Genomic DNA, 22302 nt, shown 5'->3' with positions numbered 1-22302 from the left:
TACTTAAGTCAGGTCAGCAAGAGAGTAACGGGCCATGGTGGGGCCCTCCTCCAATGGACACATTTGAGATCCAGTTGAGGGAGCCTGACTCACTTTAGTTCTCCCTTCATATGAAAGATCAAGTACAACAAAGAAGCTTTGTCAGACTGGTTGATGGCAGTCTGATTTAGGGGTGACTTAGACTAGCTACTAGTGGAAATACAAGGTGTCAATGTTTATATTGACAGTAGACCCAGCAAAACTTGCTGATAGATTAGATGAGGTAAAATGAGGGGGAGAAAGGGCTTCAGGGATGACTCCTGGGTTTTGAGTGGACGGTAGAGCTATTTACTAAAATTGGATTAAGACTAGGGAAGGAACAGGTTCAGATGACACTAAACTTCAAATGCCAGTGAGTGGGAAAAGTAGCTACTGATAAATAAGGTTTGGATAGAGCAATAGAAACAGGAATGAATAGTTTCTGTAACATTGTGTTTGACAAAGAGGGCTATTCCGGAAGTGCTCAGGACGCAACTGGTATCATTTCAATTCCATAACCTTCAGAAAGGTGAAGTTTGAAGGTAAGTGAAGACTCAGAATGTTCTTGATTCAAGAAAGCAAAATTCAATTTCAATGTGAAGATCACAACTACAGTTAAGTTTCTAGAATTATTTCTATTGACAAACTCGGTGCCCAATATAATCACTAATATTGTCTTCTGAATCCCTCCATTGCAGAGGCATCATCATAGGCTGTTAACCTGTGTCTGTGAAGGTAGGAAGGTAAGGAGAACACACATAAGTAACCTAGCCAAACTAAGACCTTCTCCGGGACCATTATTCCTTGCTAAAATATATGGGTATATACACCATTACTGAGCAGTTACCGTGTGCCAAGGACTGCATCAAATGCAACGTATGCATCATCCCATCTTCACAACAGTCCTGAGGTAGTCAGGTTTGGCAACACACCCAAGTCCACACCATTACTAATCCAATCTACACCAGAATTAGAACCCACACAATTCAACCTCACTTCTTTGAAAAGGTGGCAACTATCTTACTCATCCCTGAGTCCTCCCAACAGTACTGGTCACAATTCCTGGCCCATGGGAGATAACAATAGACTGAGTTGAGTGAGCCTTAATATATGCTCTGTGCTCAATTTCTTCTCAGACCAAGAAAACTATTTCAAAACAAAAGTAAGCAACTACTTATATCTGCCTCTTCCTTGACTGAGGAGTAGGAAGGTTTACACAAAGGCCAACAATCACTAGGAGAGGGATTCAGGTCAGACTCAGGGTGAGGTAATCAGAGTTTCAGAATCTTTCCCTAACAGTATTTTAGTATCAATGTTTTTCTCCATAAATGAATTGGCAAGAATCCACTGACATTTAGGAAAAAGTGTGATTTTTAAAAATGCTCCAATTCTACTAATTTTAGCTTTGGGAAAATTCGACCTATTTTAGACCTATACTTCAGAATATGTTTACTTTGGGCGGGGGGGAGAAGAGTTTAAAGCCTTGAAACATGAAACAATGAAACCATGTTTCATTACCCTCTCCTATACCTGTCCTTTGCCTTTCTTCCCTCAGGCACTGCTCCAGCCACTGGGCTTCACTTACTCAGTACCAGGCTTGATTCGTTTAGTTGGAACCAAATCTGCCACTGCCTCAACTTCATCAGATCACATTTTCTTCTGCTATTTTTCACCATTAAAAAAAAAAACAAAAACTTTTTGCAGCTCCACTAATCATTTCAAATTATGCAAATAATTACAAAATTTATAATTTGTGACATTTGGGTGCTTGCTGGTACCAAGCACGATTCTAAGAGCTTTACATGCATTATACTTCAAAACCACAGTCATCATTTTACAGAGGAAGAGACTGAGGCCAAAATGGTTAAGATCATCAACATAGGAGCTTAAAGTGCAAAAATACAAGATTTGCTGGCAGTAAATGTCTTTATTATGATTGTTTTAATAGTTAAAATTTTATTTCCTAGGTAAAGTAGTAACAGGATAAAAAAAATTACAAAAAAACCCTCCTTAATGATTCATTTGAATAACTATAAAATTAAAATACCTAATTAATACCTTCTAAAATAACACAAAATATATATGTAATACAAACCTCAATAATCCAGTTCTCCTCTTATGCAATTATTTTAAGACTCTGAACTAAGGAAAAGATTTAGCCCAACAGTAATTAAAATATGCCCTCAAATAATTTTATCCTAAGTAACCTATACTTTGGGGTAGAATTATTCATTTATTATAATATGTTAATTACATCAATTTTTAGTTACATTTTGTTGGTGTGAATTTAGCCCAATTTAAAATCCTGTGTGCCTGGAAAATACAACTAATTCTTCTTAAAAGTTACTAAGAACTTGTAACACAGTTTAATATTTCAGATTTACATCTCACCCTATTTATTTTGAAGGTAGAGGATTTAATGATACCCTTTTCTTTCATGAAGTGGAACTTATTAACAATGTAAAGCAATTTCCTTTCTAAACTGTATAGTTTTATTCAGTTATCTATATAACAGTCTTATACACTAGTAAGCAAAGCAAGCAACATTACTTTTTTAAATAACATCTTTAATTAAAGTTTTTGCAAAGGTAAAATATTAAACTTAAAATAGGTCTTAGTACATCAAAATACTAAGTTCTCTAATTGTATTCCAAGATGGTCTTTAAAACATAATATCCTGTATATCACAGAAGAGCAACCTTGATCTGCAATTGTACAGAATGAATTTTACAAACATAATAAATATATTTACGCCCTTACACATAACAGTATGTACAACAGCAGTTGACAATAGTAGCTCAGAACAGCAAAAGGATTAGCCCCTCCCCCAAAATTGTAGCCCTGACACATACTGGACCGATTTAAGGAAACTTGACTAAAATAGTAGTTACTAATTCAAAGCAGTTCTTCCCTTAAGAGAAGAAAAACATTTCTCTTGTTCCTCAAAATAAACACAAATATTAAGTTCGGTGTGTTCTTCCTTAAATCATAAAAAATGACAAAAGATAGGCTAAGGCAGGCTTAAAAAGGGAATTATAAACTTCAGAATAATTTCCATAGCATAATAGATTAAAATGCAAAACTATTTAATATATACTCATGAGGAACTATTTTAAGCAACTATGTTTTAACCAATGAATTCAAAATCTGAAATAGCTGACTCAGACAGATGGGAAACAGACATGAAATCAAATGAAAACGTACAAAGATGGATCAATAAAATATTCCATTGCACAAAAGTTCAAAAAAGTTCAAGATGAAGTAATCTGAAAATATAGGAATTTTCTCAAGTGGAAGAAAATGCTAAGTTATAAAGGGAACTCCCAAGAGGAAATTATGTGTTTTCCTGTACAAGGCATATTTACCTTTTGAAAAGAATGCTGACATTATTGCTGTAAGGTAACCAAAAATTACTCTTAGAGGGAGACAACCCTTTTTTATTCCTCCATAAAAGCCAGAAAAAAAGAAAACCAAATCTTTGATTTTCAATATAGCAAAAGAAAATCTTTATACAAAAGCTATTATATTTTTATGTTCTTGCTAAAACCAAAATCTATTAGAATATGCTCTTCAAGAACATATTTTAATCACTATACACACCACTCAGATCCTGATATATTCCTAAGAATAACATCAAGGTGGCTTTGATTTTAAGAGAGGCAACAATATGTGATATGATGACATTTAATTAACAGAAAGAAATGTGAACATTTAAAAAATATAAAAGCCCAATATAAAGATCCCCCTCATATAACAGACATTTTACTCTAGAAACTAATTGCACATTAAAGTTGTTTTAGCCAAATGTGGCTCTCCACAGAAATTAAATGTGCTCTCAGGCAATTCAAATGGTCTGATTATCCAAACGACCACCAAAAAAGAGTACATATACTGAAAGGCACACATTTCCACACTTTACCTAGTAATTTTGTGTAAATTTTCCTTAGCACTGTTAACATTAATCTTTTTTTTTTTTGTAGTAAAAGGTGCCATCACCATCTGTGCAAATCTCAACAAATCCTCTTCTGAAACCTTTACTTATTTTCATAATACCAAGTCTGAACTATTTTCCCTCTTTGAATAAATATGTTATTTTTATTTTAAATTCTGAAAGTGGGAATCTTTGCCTTTTTCAAAGGAATGACATTTTATAGAACCTAATGAAATGATTTGTTAAACACAATGTAAAAGCATGATTAAGAATTCAAGTACAGTAAAAGATAAGAAAGTGGCATTCTTATAGCAAGCCACTATAATAAAACCAAAACATTCTATCTGATTAAAAAGGAACACGATGCAGTAATATATAAGAGCACAGTTTGGTATGCAGTGTTGTTTGGACCGGCTTTCAGAATTTTCACAGGTAAAAGAAAAGCATTTGCCAAGTATGCCATAATTAATATGCAATACAGAGGTGCAAATACAAATGGTTATTTCCTGCTTCCAAATAACCCTAGTGAGTCACTCTGAAAGCAGTGGTTGTTCATGTTGGAAAATGTTATAAAAACAGGCCTGTATACAATTCTACTATGAATACAAATGTTATGTCTACATAGAGGGCCCAAAACATGAGCTGTATATCATATAGTAATTCAAGGTTCAGTAGCAGAAGAACTACAATATAGCCAAAGGGTTTCAATCAACATTGCAGCACTGCTAAACTTTTATAGGTAGTTCAGGTGGTTGACTTCTTCATTGGGTAACTATAAACCTATTAGCAACTAACTGAAGGACAACTGAAAAACAGGACTTCTGTGATTTCACCCCCTCCCTTCTCTTCTCCCAGATTCATTAACAAAAGCAAACAAACAAAAAAAAACCTGTGTGTGCTTTGAGAGTAGTGGGGTAAATAAACAAACCTCCCCTCCAAAAAAACTAAATTAATACAGTAAAAATTAAAACCGTATTACACCAGTTAATGGTATCTAAATAAAACCTAACTACTAGCATGCTAAAACCATCATTTACACCAAAGTTGAGAACATAAGTTAAAGGGACCAAGTTGCTACATGGGGTGGGAAGTAGGAAAAAAAAAAAAAAAAAAGATTAGCCTTTTTAAGAAGTTTAAAGATTTGTGTTAAAAAGAAAAAAAAACATATAACAGCTCACAGTTTTTCTTTGCAATGTAAAGCGTTTCTGTTATTTCTGGAAACACACAAAGGCAAATAAAAGGAAGACGAAAATGGAAGACTTAAAAAAAAAAGCAATGTACAAGTATCTTAAACACACGTTAATTTTGTCAAGATAGACCATGAAAAAGAATTAGTTATAAGAAAACACAGATGAAGTGTTCCTACAGTTCTCCCAGGCAACTAGTTCACACAGAACACAGCACTGCCATATTGTTCTTTAGAGGCTCTTACAGAATACAGAGCTGTGCATTCTTAATATACATATTACATTTCTATTATTCTTAATATACAACTCAAATTTCTATGCTTTCTTCTCGATGTGCAAACTGGAGCCCATGCCTACATTACCAACGGCCTGGAAGGGCCACCAAATGAAAGAGAGGTAAATAGGTACTTAGTGGCCCAACCCCCCTTTAGCCCCAAAATTTCTCCCTCAAATTACAAAGTTGCAATTAAAAAAATTTGTTCAATTAGAATAGTTTTTAAATTCTTCACTAGTAAACACAAGAAACTTTTATAATTACTAAACTGTTTTAAAAAAAATCCAGGTCCTCACTACCCACTGCTTCAGTCAATGCACAGAATGTTATCTGAATGTCTGTTTAGCTTAAAGATTAAACACATATATAAGCATATTCTTCAGCCCAACAGGAAAAAATCTGTATCTATTCTTATGTATGTAATTTCAGCTAGATGGTACCTCTCTGAAATAAAACTGTATTCCTGAGGAGCCACCCTGGGGTTTCTTCATAAGGTATGGGACGACTAAAAGAAACAAGCATTTTTCGGTAAGGAAACCAAAGTTGTCATTTTAATTCTGTTCAACTCAATGAGGCCCAAGTCTTTAAAAGTTATATTTAATGAGTATGAAAACCTAATTAAAATAACCATTCCTGGGTCAAATTTTGTCTCCAAACTGTGATTACTGATTACTTCCTTTACTCTTAAAGAGATGTTTCATAAAGCAGGGAAGAAGAGGTATATATTACTGAGGGAGAATAGCTAGTAAAAATATTTAAGACCTATAATGAGAGTTCTAAATTATTTCCTTATACAAGTGAATTAAAATTCAACACCATAATTCTTACCCTTTTGTAAAAAGCTCACACGCAATTTTTACCAAATATAACCACATACAATAAGCAGTTTCAGTTCAATCTATCAAAAGGGAATTCTCTTCAGTTCGTTCCAACAAGTATCTTCTGATTGAACCCAAGTTGAAGGAAGGACTATAGACAAAGCTTTACATGCTAATTACTGGTGGCAGGTACCTGTATTTAAAATCAACAATTATGGTTTTCCAAAACCCCAACCTCCCCCACCCCAACAACCCCAGGTGCTACAGTTCCATGGCTTGCCAGTTAGTAGTGTCTATGTTGTCAAGGTCTCTTTGTTCCAGTAGCTTTGATTCTACTGCACTTTTCTGACATGCAGAAGTTAAGTTTTGGTTGGTGTATGTCCCAAGTTTCAAACTGTCCACTTTAAATTTTTTTAAGTTTGTTTTATTTATAAAAGAAAAGAACCAACTCTTCACCATTCTGCATCTCCAATGGCTTTGGAAAATATATAATCTCTTCCATTAAGATTCATAATGCCATCCTTAAGATGAAATTTCCACTTGTTTTTACTTCTGTGTATCTAAATAAATAAAAAAAAGAATGTAAAAGATTCAATCAAAAGACAGAGCAAACAAAAAACCCATTAATACACCAAAAAAATCTGTCTTGTACGTTACTACATTTATATTCTTTTAATTGATAATTGACATGTAATATTAGTTACAGCAGCACATGATTCAATATTTATATATATTACAAAATGATCATAAGTAAGTCTAGTTAATACCCATCACCATAATACAGTTACAAATTTTTTTCTTGTGATGAGAATTTCAAGTATATAACATGTCATTAACTACAGTCATCATGCTGTATAACACACCCCTGTAACTTATTTTATAACTTCCAAGTTTGTACCTTTGACCCCCTTCACACATTTGCCCCATCTATCCTCTGGCCTCTAATAACCACCAATCTGTTCTCTGTGTCTATGAGTTCTGTTTTTGCTTCGTTGTTTTTGGGTTTTTTTTTGCCTGGTTTGTTGTAGAATCCACATACAAAAGTGAGATCCTATGATATTGGTCTTTCTCTCTCCTGTTCCACTTAGCATAATGCCTCAAGGTCCACCCATGTTGTCATACATGACAAGCTTGCTTTCTTTTTTATGGCTGAATATTATATCATGTGTATATAAATATATATCACATTTTCTTTCTTTCATCCACTGCTGGACACTTAGGTTGCCTCCATGTCTTGGCTATGGTAAATAATGCTGCAATGAACATGGGAGGGCAGAAATCTTTCAGAGTTAGTGTTCTCCTTTGAATAACCATTAAGGAAGCAGAATTACTGAATTATACGGTAGTTCTATTTTGGATTTTCAAGGAACCTCCACACAGGTTTCCACGGTGGCTATACAAATTTACATTCCTATCAAAAGTGTCTAAGGGCTTCCACTTCTCTACAACCACAAGTAACACTTGTTAACTTCTTATCTTTTTGGGAACAGTCATTCTGACAGGTATGAGCTGATATTTCATTGTGGTTCTAATTTGTATTTTCCTAACAAATAGTAATGTTGAGTACCTTTTCATGTACCTGTTGGCCATTTTATGTCTTCTTTGGAAAAATGTTCAGTTCTGCCCATTTTTTAAACTGAATTGCTTATTTGCTATTGAGTTGTATGAGTTCTCCATACATTTTGGCTATTAACTCCCTATCAGATATGTGATTTGCTTTCTATTCTCTAATACTTTCTATTCTGTAGGTTGCCTTTTCATTTTGTTGATGGTCTCCTTTGATGCGCAGAAGCTTTATAGTTTAATGTAGTCCTGTTTATTTTTGCTTGTGTTGCCTTTGCTTTTGGTGCCAAATCTAAAAAATCATAACCAAGACCCATGCCAAGGAGCTTAATCCCTGTTTTCTTCTACTTTTATGGTTTCAGATTTTTTTTTAAGGTTTTATTTATTTATTTGACAGAGAACGAGAGAGGGAACATAAGCTGGGGGGTGGGATAGGGAGAAGCAGGTCCCCCGCTGAGCAGGGAGCCCGATGCAGGACTAAATCCCAGGACCCTGGCATCACAACCTGAGCCCAAGGCAGACACCTAACAACTGAGCCACCCGGGAGCCCCATGGTTTCAGATCTTACATTAAAGTCTTTAATCCAGGCGGCACCTGGGTGGCTCAGTGGGTTAAGCCTCTGCCTTCCACTCAGGTCATGATCTCAGGGTCCTGGGATCGAGCCCCACATTGGGCTCTCTGCTCAGCAGGAAGCCTGCTTCCCCGCCCCCCTCTCTTTGTCTGCCTGACAACTTGTGATCTCTGTCAAATAAATAAATTAAATATTTTTTAAAAAAATCTTTACTCCATCTTGGGTTGACTTTTGTGTATGTCATAAGATAGTGGTCTAGTTTCATTGCTTTGCATGTGACTGTCCAGTTTTCCCAAAACCACTTATTGAAATGATTGTCCTTTCCATTGTATATTCTTAGCTCCTTTGTTGTAAATCAATTGAATACATATGTTTGGGAACATTTCTGGGTTCTTTTCTGTTCCATGGATCTGCATGTCTGATATTATGCCAACACCATACTGTTTTGATTCTTACAGCTTTGTAATGTAGTATAAAATCAGAAAGCATGATGCCTCTCTCTCTTAAGATTGCTTTGGCTATTCAGGGTCTTTTGAATTTTGGAATTATTTGTTCCAGTTCTGTGAAAAATGCCACTGACATTTTGACAGGGATTGCACTGAAATTGCTGAATCTGTATAACACTTTACGTAGTATGGACACTTTAACAATATTAATTCTTTCAATCAATGAACACAAAATATTTTTCCATTTGTTTCTTCTTCAATTTCCTTCATCAATATCTTAAGTTTTCATTGCACATGTTTCATCTTCTTGGTTAAATTTATTCCAAGGCATTTTATTCTTTTTGATGCAATAAATGGAATTAACTTCCCCTTCTGATTGTTTATCAGCATATAGAAATGCAACATATTTTGTATACTGATTTTGTATCCTGCAATTTCATTGTATTTGTTTATTCTAACAGTTTTTTGGTAGTCTTCAGGAGAATGTATGTAATACTTGTATGTAATACTTGGTATGTATGTAATGTCTTTAATACTTGGTCTTCCATAAATAGTGACAGTTTTACTTCTCCCTTTATAATTTAATTTGGATGCTTTTTGTTTCTTTTTCTTGCTTAACTGTTCTGGCTAGAACTTCTAATACCATGTTGAAAATGGCAAGAATAAGCATTCTTGTCTTGTTCCCGATCTCCAAGAAAAAGCTTTCAGCTTTTCTTCTTTGTGTTACTTGTAGCTTTGTCATGTATGTCCTTTATTATGTCGAGGTATATACGTTCCTTCTGATGCCCACTTTTTTGAGAGTTCTTATCATAAACGGATGCTGAATTCTGCCATATGCTTTTTCAGCATCTACTGAGATGATCGTAGGGTTTTTATCCTTCATTTTGTTAATGGGGTCACTTGCCACATTGATTCGTGTATGCTGAATCATCCTTGGATCCCCTGAAACAAATTCCACTTGGTCATGGTCATGGTGTATGATCATCTTAACATATTTATAGCTGAATTCAGTTTGCTAATATTTTGTTGAGAATTTTGGCAACTGTGTTCATCAGGAATATTGGCCTTTAATTTTCTTTCCTTGTGGTGTCTTTCTCTGGTTTAGGTGTCAGGGTAATACTGACCTTATAAAATGAGTTTAGAAGTGTTCCCTCCTCTTCTGTTTTTTGGAAAAGTTTGAGAAGGACTAGTATTAATTCTTCTTGAAGAATTTCTTCTTTATCCTGGTAGAGTTCACCAGTAAAACTATCTGGTTTCATGATGGTTTGCTGGAAGGTTTTTATTAGGAATTTATCCATTTCTTCTAGGTTGTCCAATTTCTTGGCATATAACTGTTCACAGTAGTCTTATGATTCTTTGTATTTTTTTTTAAGGATTTTATTTATTTTTTATTTATTTGGCAGACAGAGATCATAAGTAGGCAGAGAGGCAGGCAGAGAGAGAGAGAGGAGGAAGCAGGCTCCCTGCTAAGCAGAGAGCCTGATGCGGGGCTCGATCCCAAGACCCTGGGATCATGTGACCTGAGCTGAAGGCAGAGGCTTTAACCCAGAGCCACCCAGGCGCCCCTGATTCTTCGTATTTTTTGTGATATGTTATAACAATTCCCTTTCACCTCTGATTTTGAGTCTTATCCTTTTTTTTTCTTGGTGAGTCTAACTAGAGGTATGTCAATTTTCTTTTTCTTTTCAAAGAACCAGCTCTTAGTTTCACTGATCTTCTCTAGTGTCTTTTTAGTCTCTATTTCATTTATTTCCACTCTGATCTTTGTTATGTCCTCTCTTCTACTACCTTGGACTTCCATTTGTTCTTTTTCTAGTTCTCTGAGATATAAAATTAGGCTGAGGTATTTCTTGTTTCTTGACACAGGCATTTATCTCTATTCCCTCCTAAGAGTGCTTTTACAACAACTTATGAGTTTTGGTATGCTATATTTCCATTTTCATTTGTCTCAAGATTTGTTTTCTCTTTTGATTTCTTCTTTCACTCAATGATCGTAGAGTAGCATGCTGTTTAATCTCCAAATATCTGTGAGTGTCCCAATTTTTTTCTTGTAATCGATTTCTAGTTTCATACCATTGTGGCTGGCCAAACTGGTGTGACTTTTTTTTTTTCCCCAAGATTGACTGACACAGAGAGAGAGCGAGCGAGCGAGCGCACACAACCAAGGAGAGCAGCAGGCAGAGGGAGAGAGAGAAGCAGGATCCCCATTTAACAGGGAGCCTGATTCGGGGCTCAATCCTAGGACTTTGGGATCATGACCTGAGCTGAAAGGAAGACACTTAACCAACTGAGCCACCAAGGTGCCCCCAAACTGGTTTCTTTTTTTTTTTTTTTTTAATTTTTTTTTTAAAGATGTTATTTATTTATTTGACAGAGAGAGATCACAAGTAGACGGAGAGGCAGGCAGAGAGAGAGGGGGAAGGAGGCTTCCTGCTGAGCAGAGAGCCCGATGTGGGACTCGATCCCAGGACCCCGAGATCACGACCTGAGCCGAAGGCAGTGGCTTAACCCACTGAGCCACCCAGGCGCCCCCCCAAACTGGTTTCTTAATAAAGTTAAATGTGACAAAAACAAAAACAAAAAAACACCAAACCAACAAACAAAAAACAACAAACAAAATTGCCTATTCACTCATTAGGTGAGTTTTTAAAGAAACAAATGTATCTGCAATTAGTATTATTTTATAGCTCTTAATACTTGTGTTCATTAATAACAAATTTCTCTGCAAAGTATCTTATCTTTGCCAAGTTTATATACACACGTGTCCCTTTTTTCACAGGAAATTTTCTACTGGCAAACTTTTAAAATAGAATAACTTTTGTTTTCTCTGATGCTTCTAGACCACGGTTTTGCCTTTTCTCCGTAACTCCTTTTATGTCTACACCATTTAACCTTAGGCTTTTCTTCATTCTTATCTAGACTACTGGGACACTATCCTCAATACTGGAATCACGTTTACAACCATTCTCTTCCTCACATAGAGTAACAATTTCCATATTGCTAACTCTTCTGATACTATGGTCAAACAGTATTAATATCCATACTAATATTAGTATTTCTAACCTCTAATTACTTTATCTCTAATTCTACTTTAGTTGTCTACAGGACACCTGGCAACTGTTTTCTCAATGGCCACCAAATTATCTTCTAGTTTACCACACCAATAGCCTCTTGTTACCTGATTTATTACAGTAACTTTCCAACTCCAGGCTTCACGTTCAACTTTCTTCCAATCTGCTTATAAATATTGTTGCCACAAGCACAGTTCTAACCAATCATCTCCACCTAACTATTTCTATTTCTAAATGACCTGGTAATAACTCACCTTCCAAGCTTATTTCCTACTTCCACATTCCTCAAAGACTGTATTTCAATCAAAAGAAGTAACCCATTTCTACAAATTCAATTCCTATTTCAAGATCCACCTCAAAAACACTGCTGTGTTCTCCTCAAAGCATTCCCTAATCACATCAGCTAAAAGTAGTCTCTCCTAATAATTTTCAGTGTCATTCCCAAACACATTTCTAGTATCATTTCTAAGTATATACAATTATGAAGAATTTCTTCTATCAAAGTAAAACCGCTTATAGTTTCCTCAAGACCTAACATGGAACATTATACATGGCAGTATTTAACAAATACATCTGAGGGAATGCTGATCATCCAGTCACTTACAGATTTCAAAAACTATGTCCATCTGCAATTATGCCAAAGGGGTAAGGGCAGTGTTCAAATAGTACCAGATCCTGGGCACTCCCCTCCTTACCTTCATTTATAGTTTTTACTTGTTTGCAATTCATAGACTGAAGGAGAAAAGGAGTTATAGAAGTTAATCAACTGAAATGACCTTTCTTCCCTTTCCCAATAAATCCTTTGCATCATTCAATTTTCAGCTTAAGCTCCCTATCTTCTAAGAAGGATCCATGGTTCTCCCTCTTCTCTGATCTAAAGGGACTTCAAAATCAAGCCTGATCAAAAGGGACTTCAAAATCAAGTTAAGGCTTTCATTTTCAAAAAAGATAATCATAGCTTAGAGAGGTTCAATGAATTGACCAGGAATATTTTGCTAGGCTTTGTTACCAGATAATGACAAGGCTAACTCTCCTCAAGGCTTTGTTCAAATGTCATCCATTCAAAAGATTTAACAAGACTAACCTAACCTTTTAAAAACTCTAACCTGTATCTTTTCCTACCAATTATCAGCTTCTAACATACCATAATAATTTATTTATTTATTACATTTTAGCATCCGTCTCCCTTAACTAAACTTCCCAATGGCAGGGATTGCTTTACTTTGTTTACTAGTTTCTCAACCTCCTAGCACAGCATCCTGGTACACCACAGACATTCTATTTATTGAATGAAAAGACTTCTGTCTCCTTTTTTTCTTTGACTCCCTATGAAGAAAGTATTAACTATCCAAAAGTGGGCAAATTTATTTCCAGCATGAACTGAGTGACTGCAACTTGAAAGACAACAGGATTATATAAGCAAGAAAGTGATGAGAAGCCAGGAAAAAGAAATTCCCCAGACAAGTAAAGAAACTGATCACATTCTTCTGTATTGACAACTTGCTAAAATCAAGTGTACAAAAGCTTCAGGATCAGTCTGTATACTCAGCACTTCAAAAGAAAAGGCCCTTAAATTTCCTAATGACAAACATATTAAGTAAAATTGCCAATAAATAAGACTGAAGCCTCAACACCTGATGCCATCAGTACTTATCTATCATAATAAGGGAGAACTCTGCTTCATTATTAGGTTTAACTATAACTTTTATTTGATTGGCAACATAAACTTCATTATTCTTTCTATAAGTTTCTAAAATTGACTCGTTGAAATTCTAAAGTTTAGTCTTCAAAAATAAAATCCTAAAATTCAAGTTGGCTCAAACCACATCCAACCCCATTTGAATCATTCGTAGAACACCAGCATTCTTTACTATTGACTAAAACATCAGGCCAAGCCCTCAAGAACTCATTTGATTCTAAAAATTAGATCTTTGTAAACTTTAAAATTGTTTATTGCTCAACACACTACTTAAAGCTATTTTCAATTTCTGTCTCAAACATTAAATTGCCTCTAGGAGCAAAACAAACCAATTTTAACATTTAAAATATTATGTGTACAATTTGTACCAAAGGAGAATACAACCATTCTTACATTATGAAAATACTTAGAAGTATATTCTTCAGTCTAGCTAAGGTAAAGGACTCTACTGTCTGATAAATCTGACATCTTCTCATCACGAAACTGTGTTCTGGCTAATTTGGTTACATGAGGTCTCTTTGAGATTTCCAAATATAAGGTATTTTCCTATCTATTTTAACACTAATACTCTTCCACTACACAGTAACAAAAAATTACACTTATTGGGGAGCCTGGGTGGCTCAGTCAGTGGGTTAAAGCCTCTCTTTTCACCTCAAGTCCTGATCCCAGGGTCCTGGGATCGAGCCCCGCATTGGGCTCTCTACTCAGCAGGGAGCCTGCTTCCCCATCTCTCTCTCTTCCTATCTCTACCTACTTGTGATCTCTGTCAAATAAATAAAAATCTTAAAAAAAAATTACATTTATTATAATGTTCCTGGTGTAAGGTTTTAAGAATGCTCACCCAAAAGTCACATAGTACAAAAGCAGATGCCCTGATAATTCTGTTTATAAATGACTTCACTGCTTTATTCTGTAATCTCATTGCAAGTAACTGGCTTGACTTCTCCTTTTCATTTCAAAATGATAAAACTGTTTTGACATTTCCCTACATATATGTTTCCAGTAAGTATGGCTATTCATATGCAGTAAGGATGACTACTTATAAGATTCATTTCTATAAAAGCAACACAAATGTAAGATTTTCATTACTTACAAAGGAAACTCATGCAAGGCACAATTTTGCATGATCATGACTACAGCTCCAGTGCCTGGCGTATGCAGACACTTAATAAGTATTTGTTTAGTGAATGAGTATGCTTATAAACAAAAGCCCAATTGCTTCTATTAAGGTTTTCCTCATTTGGTAAAAACCACTGCTGAAATTAAATTATAAATGCATTATAATTTGTGGATTTATTAGAAATTTAATGAGCATAGAAGACCATTTTATTCCAAATTAATGTTTCAATAATTAACAAAATCTCAACAATAATGCTAATAACTGTAACAAAAAACACTTGGCAAGTAGCATCCTTTTGAAGAATTAGGAAAACAAAAATTCAACAGTTAATTCTCACAGACCTAGTTTAAAAATACCTAAGGCTATCAAAAATACAGCAAAGCTAAACAATTTTAAAAATTATTTCCAGTAAAAACATATTTGTTAGTTAGCAGTCCTGTTTACTGCCCTAGTTTTCTTAGGAATAAAAAAAGTGACAGGATTCAATTAAAGCTGTTCAGTTTTCAGGCAGTTGAAACTAAAGGGAAAACAGGTTATTCTACTGGGTTATTAATGTTAAAGGACAACCCTAAAGTGACTATTAACTTTGCCAGCGAGTTAGGAGATGGTATAAATTCAAAGAAGCCTACTTCTCCTCATGATTTCATTCTTAACATTTTTTCCAAATGTAAAGCCACATAATTAATCATTTTATTAAAATAATCTACTAAATTTTAACAATGTCTACATTCACCCTGTTTATACTGAATGTAAGAGGCATCTGTTAACTGCCCAAATTTTTGAACAAAGTAGAGAAGATATTTAGGGAAGAAATTACGACAGAAAAAATGTCAATAACCTGATATAATCCTTACCTTATCATATTGGCATACAACAACATTTTCTGTATCAAAGAGTTCCTGTCCTTCCTCATCACTCACATCATCTTCACTGTTGAGGGGCTCCTACAAATAAGAAATAAGAGTATTTATTTATACTTCATGTATTATTAGAAAAAGGCCCTTCTAATATTCAAGGAAAAGAAATACAATGACCTTGATGTTCTTTGAGAATGAAGGTTCAGACAGAAGTATATACATACATATATTTATATCCAACTTACTATTAATCAGCTGTGTTAAGATTTTGCCAATTTTTCTGAAATTCCAACAAGAAATCAAAAATAAAAAGTTAAGCTACATAACTTTAAAGTCTGAAAAGATGTTTATCTCCTTCATTCTTTCAGAATAGCACAAGACTACTCTCTGTTTAAGAGGCCTAGAAGGGGACCTAAGAAAATGTGAAGGTTTAATGAGATAATGGTACTATGTACCAACAGCAGCAGCGGAGCAAAAAGGAAAACAGTGGTAAAGTTGGAGGGGAAAAAAGGGCTATAAAACAGGCTAGGAATCTGGCTTTTCTATATGTGGAGGACTAAGACTCTATTTATAATATTAGCATGTCTACCATTGTGATGGTAATTGTGGGAGGCTTATAGTCTAACTAAGGCATTTAGATTAAAAGGATACATGTGGGAGGGGTAAGATGGAAGGGGGGTCTCAATCCCAAAAAGAATTAAAGGCTAAGACCTAACTAAAGCATAAAATGACCAACTATGTTAAATCTGACCTCAGTTATTTGAGAAGACAAAAGATGTAACTCGGATTTCTAATTATCAGAAAAAGAGAAGAAAAAGAAAAATAAGACAAAATGAAAAAAGAGAAGAGAAAATGGAAAGGAAAATAATCAAGTAGACATTAAGTCTAGGCTTATACCTCACACACATGTATATTTAATTTAAAATAGGTATCACCAATGTAAATGTAAAAAACAATTTATTGAAGCAAAATTCACATAACATAAAATTCACCATTTTGACCATTTTAGAGCGTACAACCAGTCATACTTGGTACATAATGTAATTATCACCACTATCTAATTCCAGAACAATTTTATCACCTTTACCATTAAGCAGTTGCTCAACCCCCATCCCCACCTCTCCCCAGCCCCCCACTAATCTGCTTTCTATCACTATATATTTACCTTTGGCTAGTTCATATAAATGCAAACATACAATATACACATATAACAACATGAGGTATGGTTTAATTTATAATGTGTGAGGTTCATCCATGTTGTAGCATAAACTGGTACTTTGTTCCTTTTCGTGGCTAAATAATACTCCATTAAAATCACATTTTAATTTATCCATCCATCAACTGACAGACATTTGGGTTATTTACATCTTTTGGATTTTATAAACAGTTTTGAACATGCATGTACATGCTTTTGTTTGAGTAACAGTTTTCAATTCTCTTATACATATACTTAGGAGAATTGCTGGGTCATATGATAATTTTACACTTAACATTTTGAGGAAACACCAAACCATTTTCCACAACAGCTATACCATTTTCCATTCCAACCAGCAATGCAAAAGAGTTCCAATTTCTCCACATCCTCACCAACATCTGTTTCTTTTTTTTTTTATCTCTTTTGATTACAGCCGTCCTGGTAAATGTGAAGTGGTATCTCTTTGTGGGTTTGATATATGCATTCCTGTAATAACTAGTGATGCTGAACATCTAGTCATATGCTTATTGTCTATCTGTATATTCTCCTTGGATAAATGTCTATTCAAGTCCTTTACCCACTTTGGAATAGAGTTGTTGTTGAATTTAAAAGTTTTCTAGTCTGGATATTGAGCCCATGTTAGATAGAGGATTTGAAGTATTTTCTCCTATTTTATAGTCTGTCTTTTAACTTTCTGCATATTGTCCTTGGATATACAAAAGCTTTTAATACTAAGTCTGTTACTTCTTTTAATCGCCTGTGCTTTTGGTGTCATATTTAAGAAACTATTTCCAAACCCAGTGTTATGAAGCTTCTGCCCTATTCTAAGAATTTTATAGTTTTAGGTCTTTAAGATCTTTGATCCACTTTGAGTTAATTCTGTGTAAGGTGTGAGGCAGGGGTCTAATTTCACTGTTTTGCATTTGGATATTCAGTTGTCCAAGCTACATTTATTTAATAAGATCATTCTTTTCCTATTGAATAGTTTGGGCCCATGTAAAAATTTTTTAAGATGATAGCATACATAGCAGTATTCCACATTAAAAAAGACACAACATCTAAAGCTTAGGGATCCAAAAATTTGAAAGTGAAGAATGAAAAGAGCTATTCTAACGGAAACAAAGTTGGTATGATTCTATTAATATAACACAAAACAAACTATATGGGCAAAAAAAGAGAAATTACTAGAGATAAATAGCATATAATCATAAATGGCTCAATTCACTGCAAAGTAAGTTTAAGCTAATATGCATCCACTTTTAGGTTCAAAATATAAAAAGCACAATGACAACAAAACAAAGGAATACACCATCATAGTAGGAGATGTGAACATATCTCCCTCACTAATCGATAATGGTGTAAGCACACAAAAAATATCAGTAAGGGTATAGATTATCCAAAGAATCTAATTCTAGTAATACATATAGAAGACAACCAACAGCTACAAAAAAGTGTTTTCAAATATACAGGAAGTATATGCAAACACTGACCACATAAAGCAAGTTCTAATCAATTTCAAAGGATGCATACATTACACAGATCATAACTCTACAAATAAAAGTTAAGTCAGAATAAGAATGAACTAGAAAAAAATATACTAAAGCTAAAAGTTGATTCTTAAAAAACATTAATGAATCAACATAACCTCTGGCTAGACTGAACAAGAAGAGCAGAGCAGGATGGCACAAAATCAGAAATGAGAATATAAAAATGTAAATGACTACAAAGGATTCTGGTACCAAAACATAATTATCATTAACTTTATGGTAACTTAAAAATTGACATACATAGCCCCAGAGAAATATAACTTATCTAAACTGTCTCAAAAAGAAACAATACTTGAACACAGTAAGGACATTACTAGAATCAGATAATTTTAGCAGCATGTTTTAACAAATATTCACAGAATTAAGTACAACTTTAAAAAAAAAAATCCAAGTATGATAGAACACTCACCAGAATTCATTTTATAATGCTATCACAAACCTGAAAACCTAGCAAGAAGAGTATGAGAACAGAGAATCATAAACAGTACACGAATGTCCATGAAAAAGTCCTGAACAAAGTGAATTCAGCAATTCATAAAAAGGCTAAGAATAACCAAGTTGTGCTATCCAACGAATACAAAACTGGTTATAAGTAGAAAACCAATTAGTGTAATTAGTTATTAGATAACAGATTAAGGATAAGAAATTGTATGATTAACAGTTGCAGAAAAACTGTTTAACAAAATTCAACATTCATTTAGAATTTAAAAAAGCAAAGCTCTTAGTTAATGTGAATAGAAGATAAAAGATGTCCATAAAAAGCCTATAATAAACATTATACTTAATAGTGAACCACAGAAAGGGTTCCTTTTAAAATTAAGAACAAGATAAGGCTGCTTGCTATTTCTAATCAATATTGTGCTAGAGGGCTAAGCCAATGAGGCAAGAAAAACTGCCATTTTTAGTTATTTGATTGTCTACAGAGAAAACATGAAAGAATCAAAGATGCTAAATCTCATTAGTAATCAAATTAAAACCAAAAGGAAACACATTTTCTACATATTAGACTGGCAAAAATTAAGAAGCCTGACAATATCAAGTATCGGTGAAGACATTTTAATACAACAATTTGGCAGTTTATTGTAAAGTTAAAAACATGCATGCCTTCGAATCCAGTAATTCAATGGTTAGGTGTAACACTTATAGAAAGTCATGCATATGTGTCTCCAGAGGACACACTTCTAAATATTTTATAACTGTAAGAGGAAACAAATAGAAACAACCCTAATGTCCATCACATCAGAAAAGAAATGGACAAATCAACTATGGTATATTCAATAGTGAAAATAATTACCAGTATATACAACAACTTAGATGAACCTCAGAAATACCACCCTGGGGGGGGGGGAAGCAATCAACTTGTAGAAGAATAGAGAGAATTACTCCATTTACGTTATAAATGGGCATTCAAAACTAAACACTATGCTCTTTAGGAATACAAATAGATGGTAAACAAAGGCAAGTTAATGATAAAAATCCATGAGCCTGGTTACTCTGATAACAGAAAGAAGAGGATGGGGGTTAGGGAGAGGTACTCAGGAGACTTTAATAATGGATATATATTTTTAAAAGATTTTATTTATTTATTTAGATAGCACTGGTGAGCAGGGGGAAGGGGCAGAGGGAGATGGAGAGAGAGAGAATCTCAAGCAGACTGTGCTGAGCGTGGAGCTTGATGTGGGGCATGACCCTGAGATCATGACCTGAGCTGAAATCAAGAGTAGGACCTTAACTTACTAAGCCACCCAGGCACCCTGCAATGTATTTTTAACTAGATATGGACATAAGGGTGTTTTTATGTTAAAATATTTTTTACTCGTTTGTATCCAACATTTAATAATATTTTTAACAGATTTTTTTTTTTAAAGATTTTTATTTATTTATTTGATAAAGAGAGATCACAAGTAGACGGAGAGGCAGGCAGAGAGAGAGAGAGAGAGAGGGAAGCAGGCTCCCCGCTGAGCAGAGAGCCCGATGCGGGACTCGATCCCAGGACCCTGAGATCATGACCTGAGCCGAAGGCAGCGGCTTAACCCACTGAGCCACCCAGGCGCCCCAATAATATTTTTAAAAAAACATTAGATATAAAGAATTTTGTCCTAAAATAAAATTACATCTTAAGTTGCAGAAAGCAATGAACAATGAAAACTGTGGTTAAGACAAACATCTTGAACACAAGTAACCAAGCAGGAACACTGAGGACAACAAAGATATAAGTTTCTAGAAATATGTAACTAAACATGAGTAAGAATGGTTTATTTAACTCACAGATAGACACTAAGAGTAGATAAAGTGATGTACAGAACTAGTATAGAATACTGACCAAAAGGAAGTTATGAATAAGTCTGTGACATTTAGTTTTTTCTTCAAGTCTCCTCACTTCCCAGATGTGCCATACCTTTTTAATTATTGAAGCAGAAAATTAAGCTCATTTTAGCTGCTCTACCAAGGTCTTATGTTTCAATCACATCATGAATGCATAAGCCAGAAAATTAGAATTACTTACTCTCTTCTCTCCACCCCCTTTATAAATACAACTCAGTATGATATATTTATATTTTATTACTGGCTATAAGAAAGAGTATTTTATGATGATAAATACAACCAGAACCATCTAAAAACCTTATTAGGTTAGAACAATCTAACTTTATATTTAAAATCCTATTTATACAACACCTTAACAGTCTCTGAAAAAATAGGATATAATTCATCAGTTTGGCACCAAGTAAAAGAAATGATTGAGTAGTTTCTCATTCCAAGTCTTTTACTACAAACTTACTTCTTCTACCTGCCCATCCTCAGCTCCATCTTTCTCTTTGTCTTCCTCCTCATCATCATCATAGTCTTCTTCTTCATCTTCATCTTCTTCAGATGATGTATCCCCAGTGCCATCAACCTGTAACACCAACGGGGCTTGTGCTTGAGCAGGCTGGGCCTGTGGTTGCTGTTGGCCAGTTGCAGTTATCTGTGCTTGTGCTGGTGTAGGTGCAGCCACCGTTGTAGGTATAACTTGAGTCTTATTTCCTGTAAATAAGATTTGTTGTGGCTGAATGATGACACCCGTCTGTGGTGAAATCCCTCCAGGAAGAGGGGCCAGTACCTAAGGCAAAAGAAAACCATAGTAAAACTAGTAAGAGGATCAAGTTCAGTTTCATTTTGTGGCACACAGAACTAGGCGTAAATGCTAAAGAATCATCCAAAATGGCCTTATCTCATACAGTTAAAACCACCAAGCATAAAAGGAGTTTAATGAGTATAATGATCCCACTTCCACTTTACCATTCAAAATTCTGAAGGAAAAAAGATTTTCTGAAAATAAGTATTTATTGAGCACTGGCTATGTACCTGGCAAATTCCAAGCCAATAGTTACACATATGATTAATTTATTTGTTTGATGTATGGACAAGTTTAGTAACTTGCCAAGTTCATAGTCACCAAGACACAAAATTTTAACCCAAGCTTTCTGATTCTGCGCTAATTATTATGTTACACTGCCTCCCTGTGGAGAACACTGCACTGAAAATGTGGTCCTGGGCCCCAGTTTTGTCTAGGATCCCAGGTCGAGATATAGCAAAGGCATGTCATTTAACCTCCTTTGGATTTTGTCACTTCCCTGTTAAATTAGGATCAATGGTTCTCAACCCTGGCTACAAATTACAACCACCTGGTAGCTTAAAAATACTGAACTTGGGCCCCACTCCTACTATCCTGATTTAATTGCTATGAAATGAAATCTAATCATTCAAAGCTCTCCAACTGATTCTAACTATACAACCACACCAGATCTGATGATTTCTAAAGTTCCTGTCTGCTTCTGCATCTAGAATTCTAAAGTAAACCATAACTCAAAAAGAACACATTAACAAATATTAACTGTATCCTTTACAATAAATATAATTATAGGTAATAACAAATTAATAAATTATTAGTGATAAATAAAAAACAGTGAATGGCAATTACTTGCCTTTAGGTTCAAGGAATGCAAAATAAGACAGTACTTCCCT

General features: G+C 34.6%; 1 protein-coding gene across 1 annotated transcript in view; it reads right to left on the bottom strand.

Moving 5' to 3' along the window:
• Positions 1-2503: 2503 nt before the first annotated feature.
• LOC111148654 (general transcription factor IIA subunit 1) overlaps positions 2504-22302 on the bottom strand; it is a 42886-nt gene continuing 23087 nt past the window's right edge. The window contains exons 7-9 of the mRNA XM_022505413.1: positions 21077-21397; positions 15553-15642; positions 2504-6788 (exon numbers count right to left, since the gene is read on the bottom strand). Coding sequence (XP_022361121.1) covers positions 6681-6788; positions 15553-15642; positions 21077-21397 — 519 coding nt within the window. The 3' untranslated portion in view covers positions 2504-6680. The remainder of the gene's footprint in view (positions 6789-15552; positions 15643-21076; positions 21398-22302) is intronic.

This window comes from Enhydra lutris, unplaced genomic scaffold (genome assembly GCF_002288905.1).
Source record: "Enhydra lutris kenyoni isolate GAN:26980312 unplaced genomic scaffold, ASM228890v2 scaffoldscaffold20, whole genome shotgun sequence".
Classification (NCBI taxonomy): Eukaryota; Metazoa; Chordata; class Mammalia; order Carnivora; family Mustelidae; genus Enhydra; species Enhydra lutris.
The sequence above is the reverse complement of the archived record's forward strand: the minus strand, read 5'-3'. Positions and strand labels throughout refer to the sequence as shown.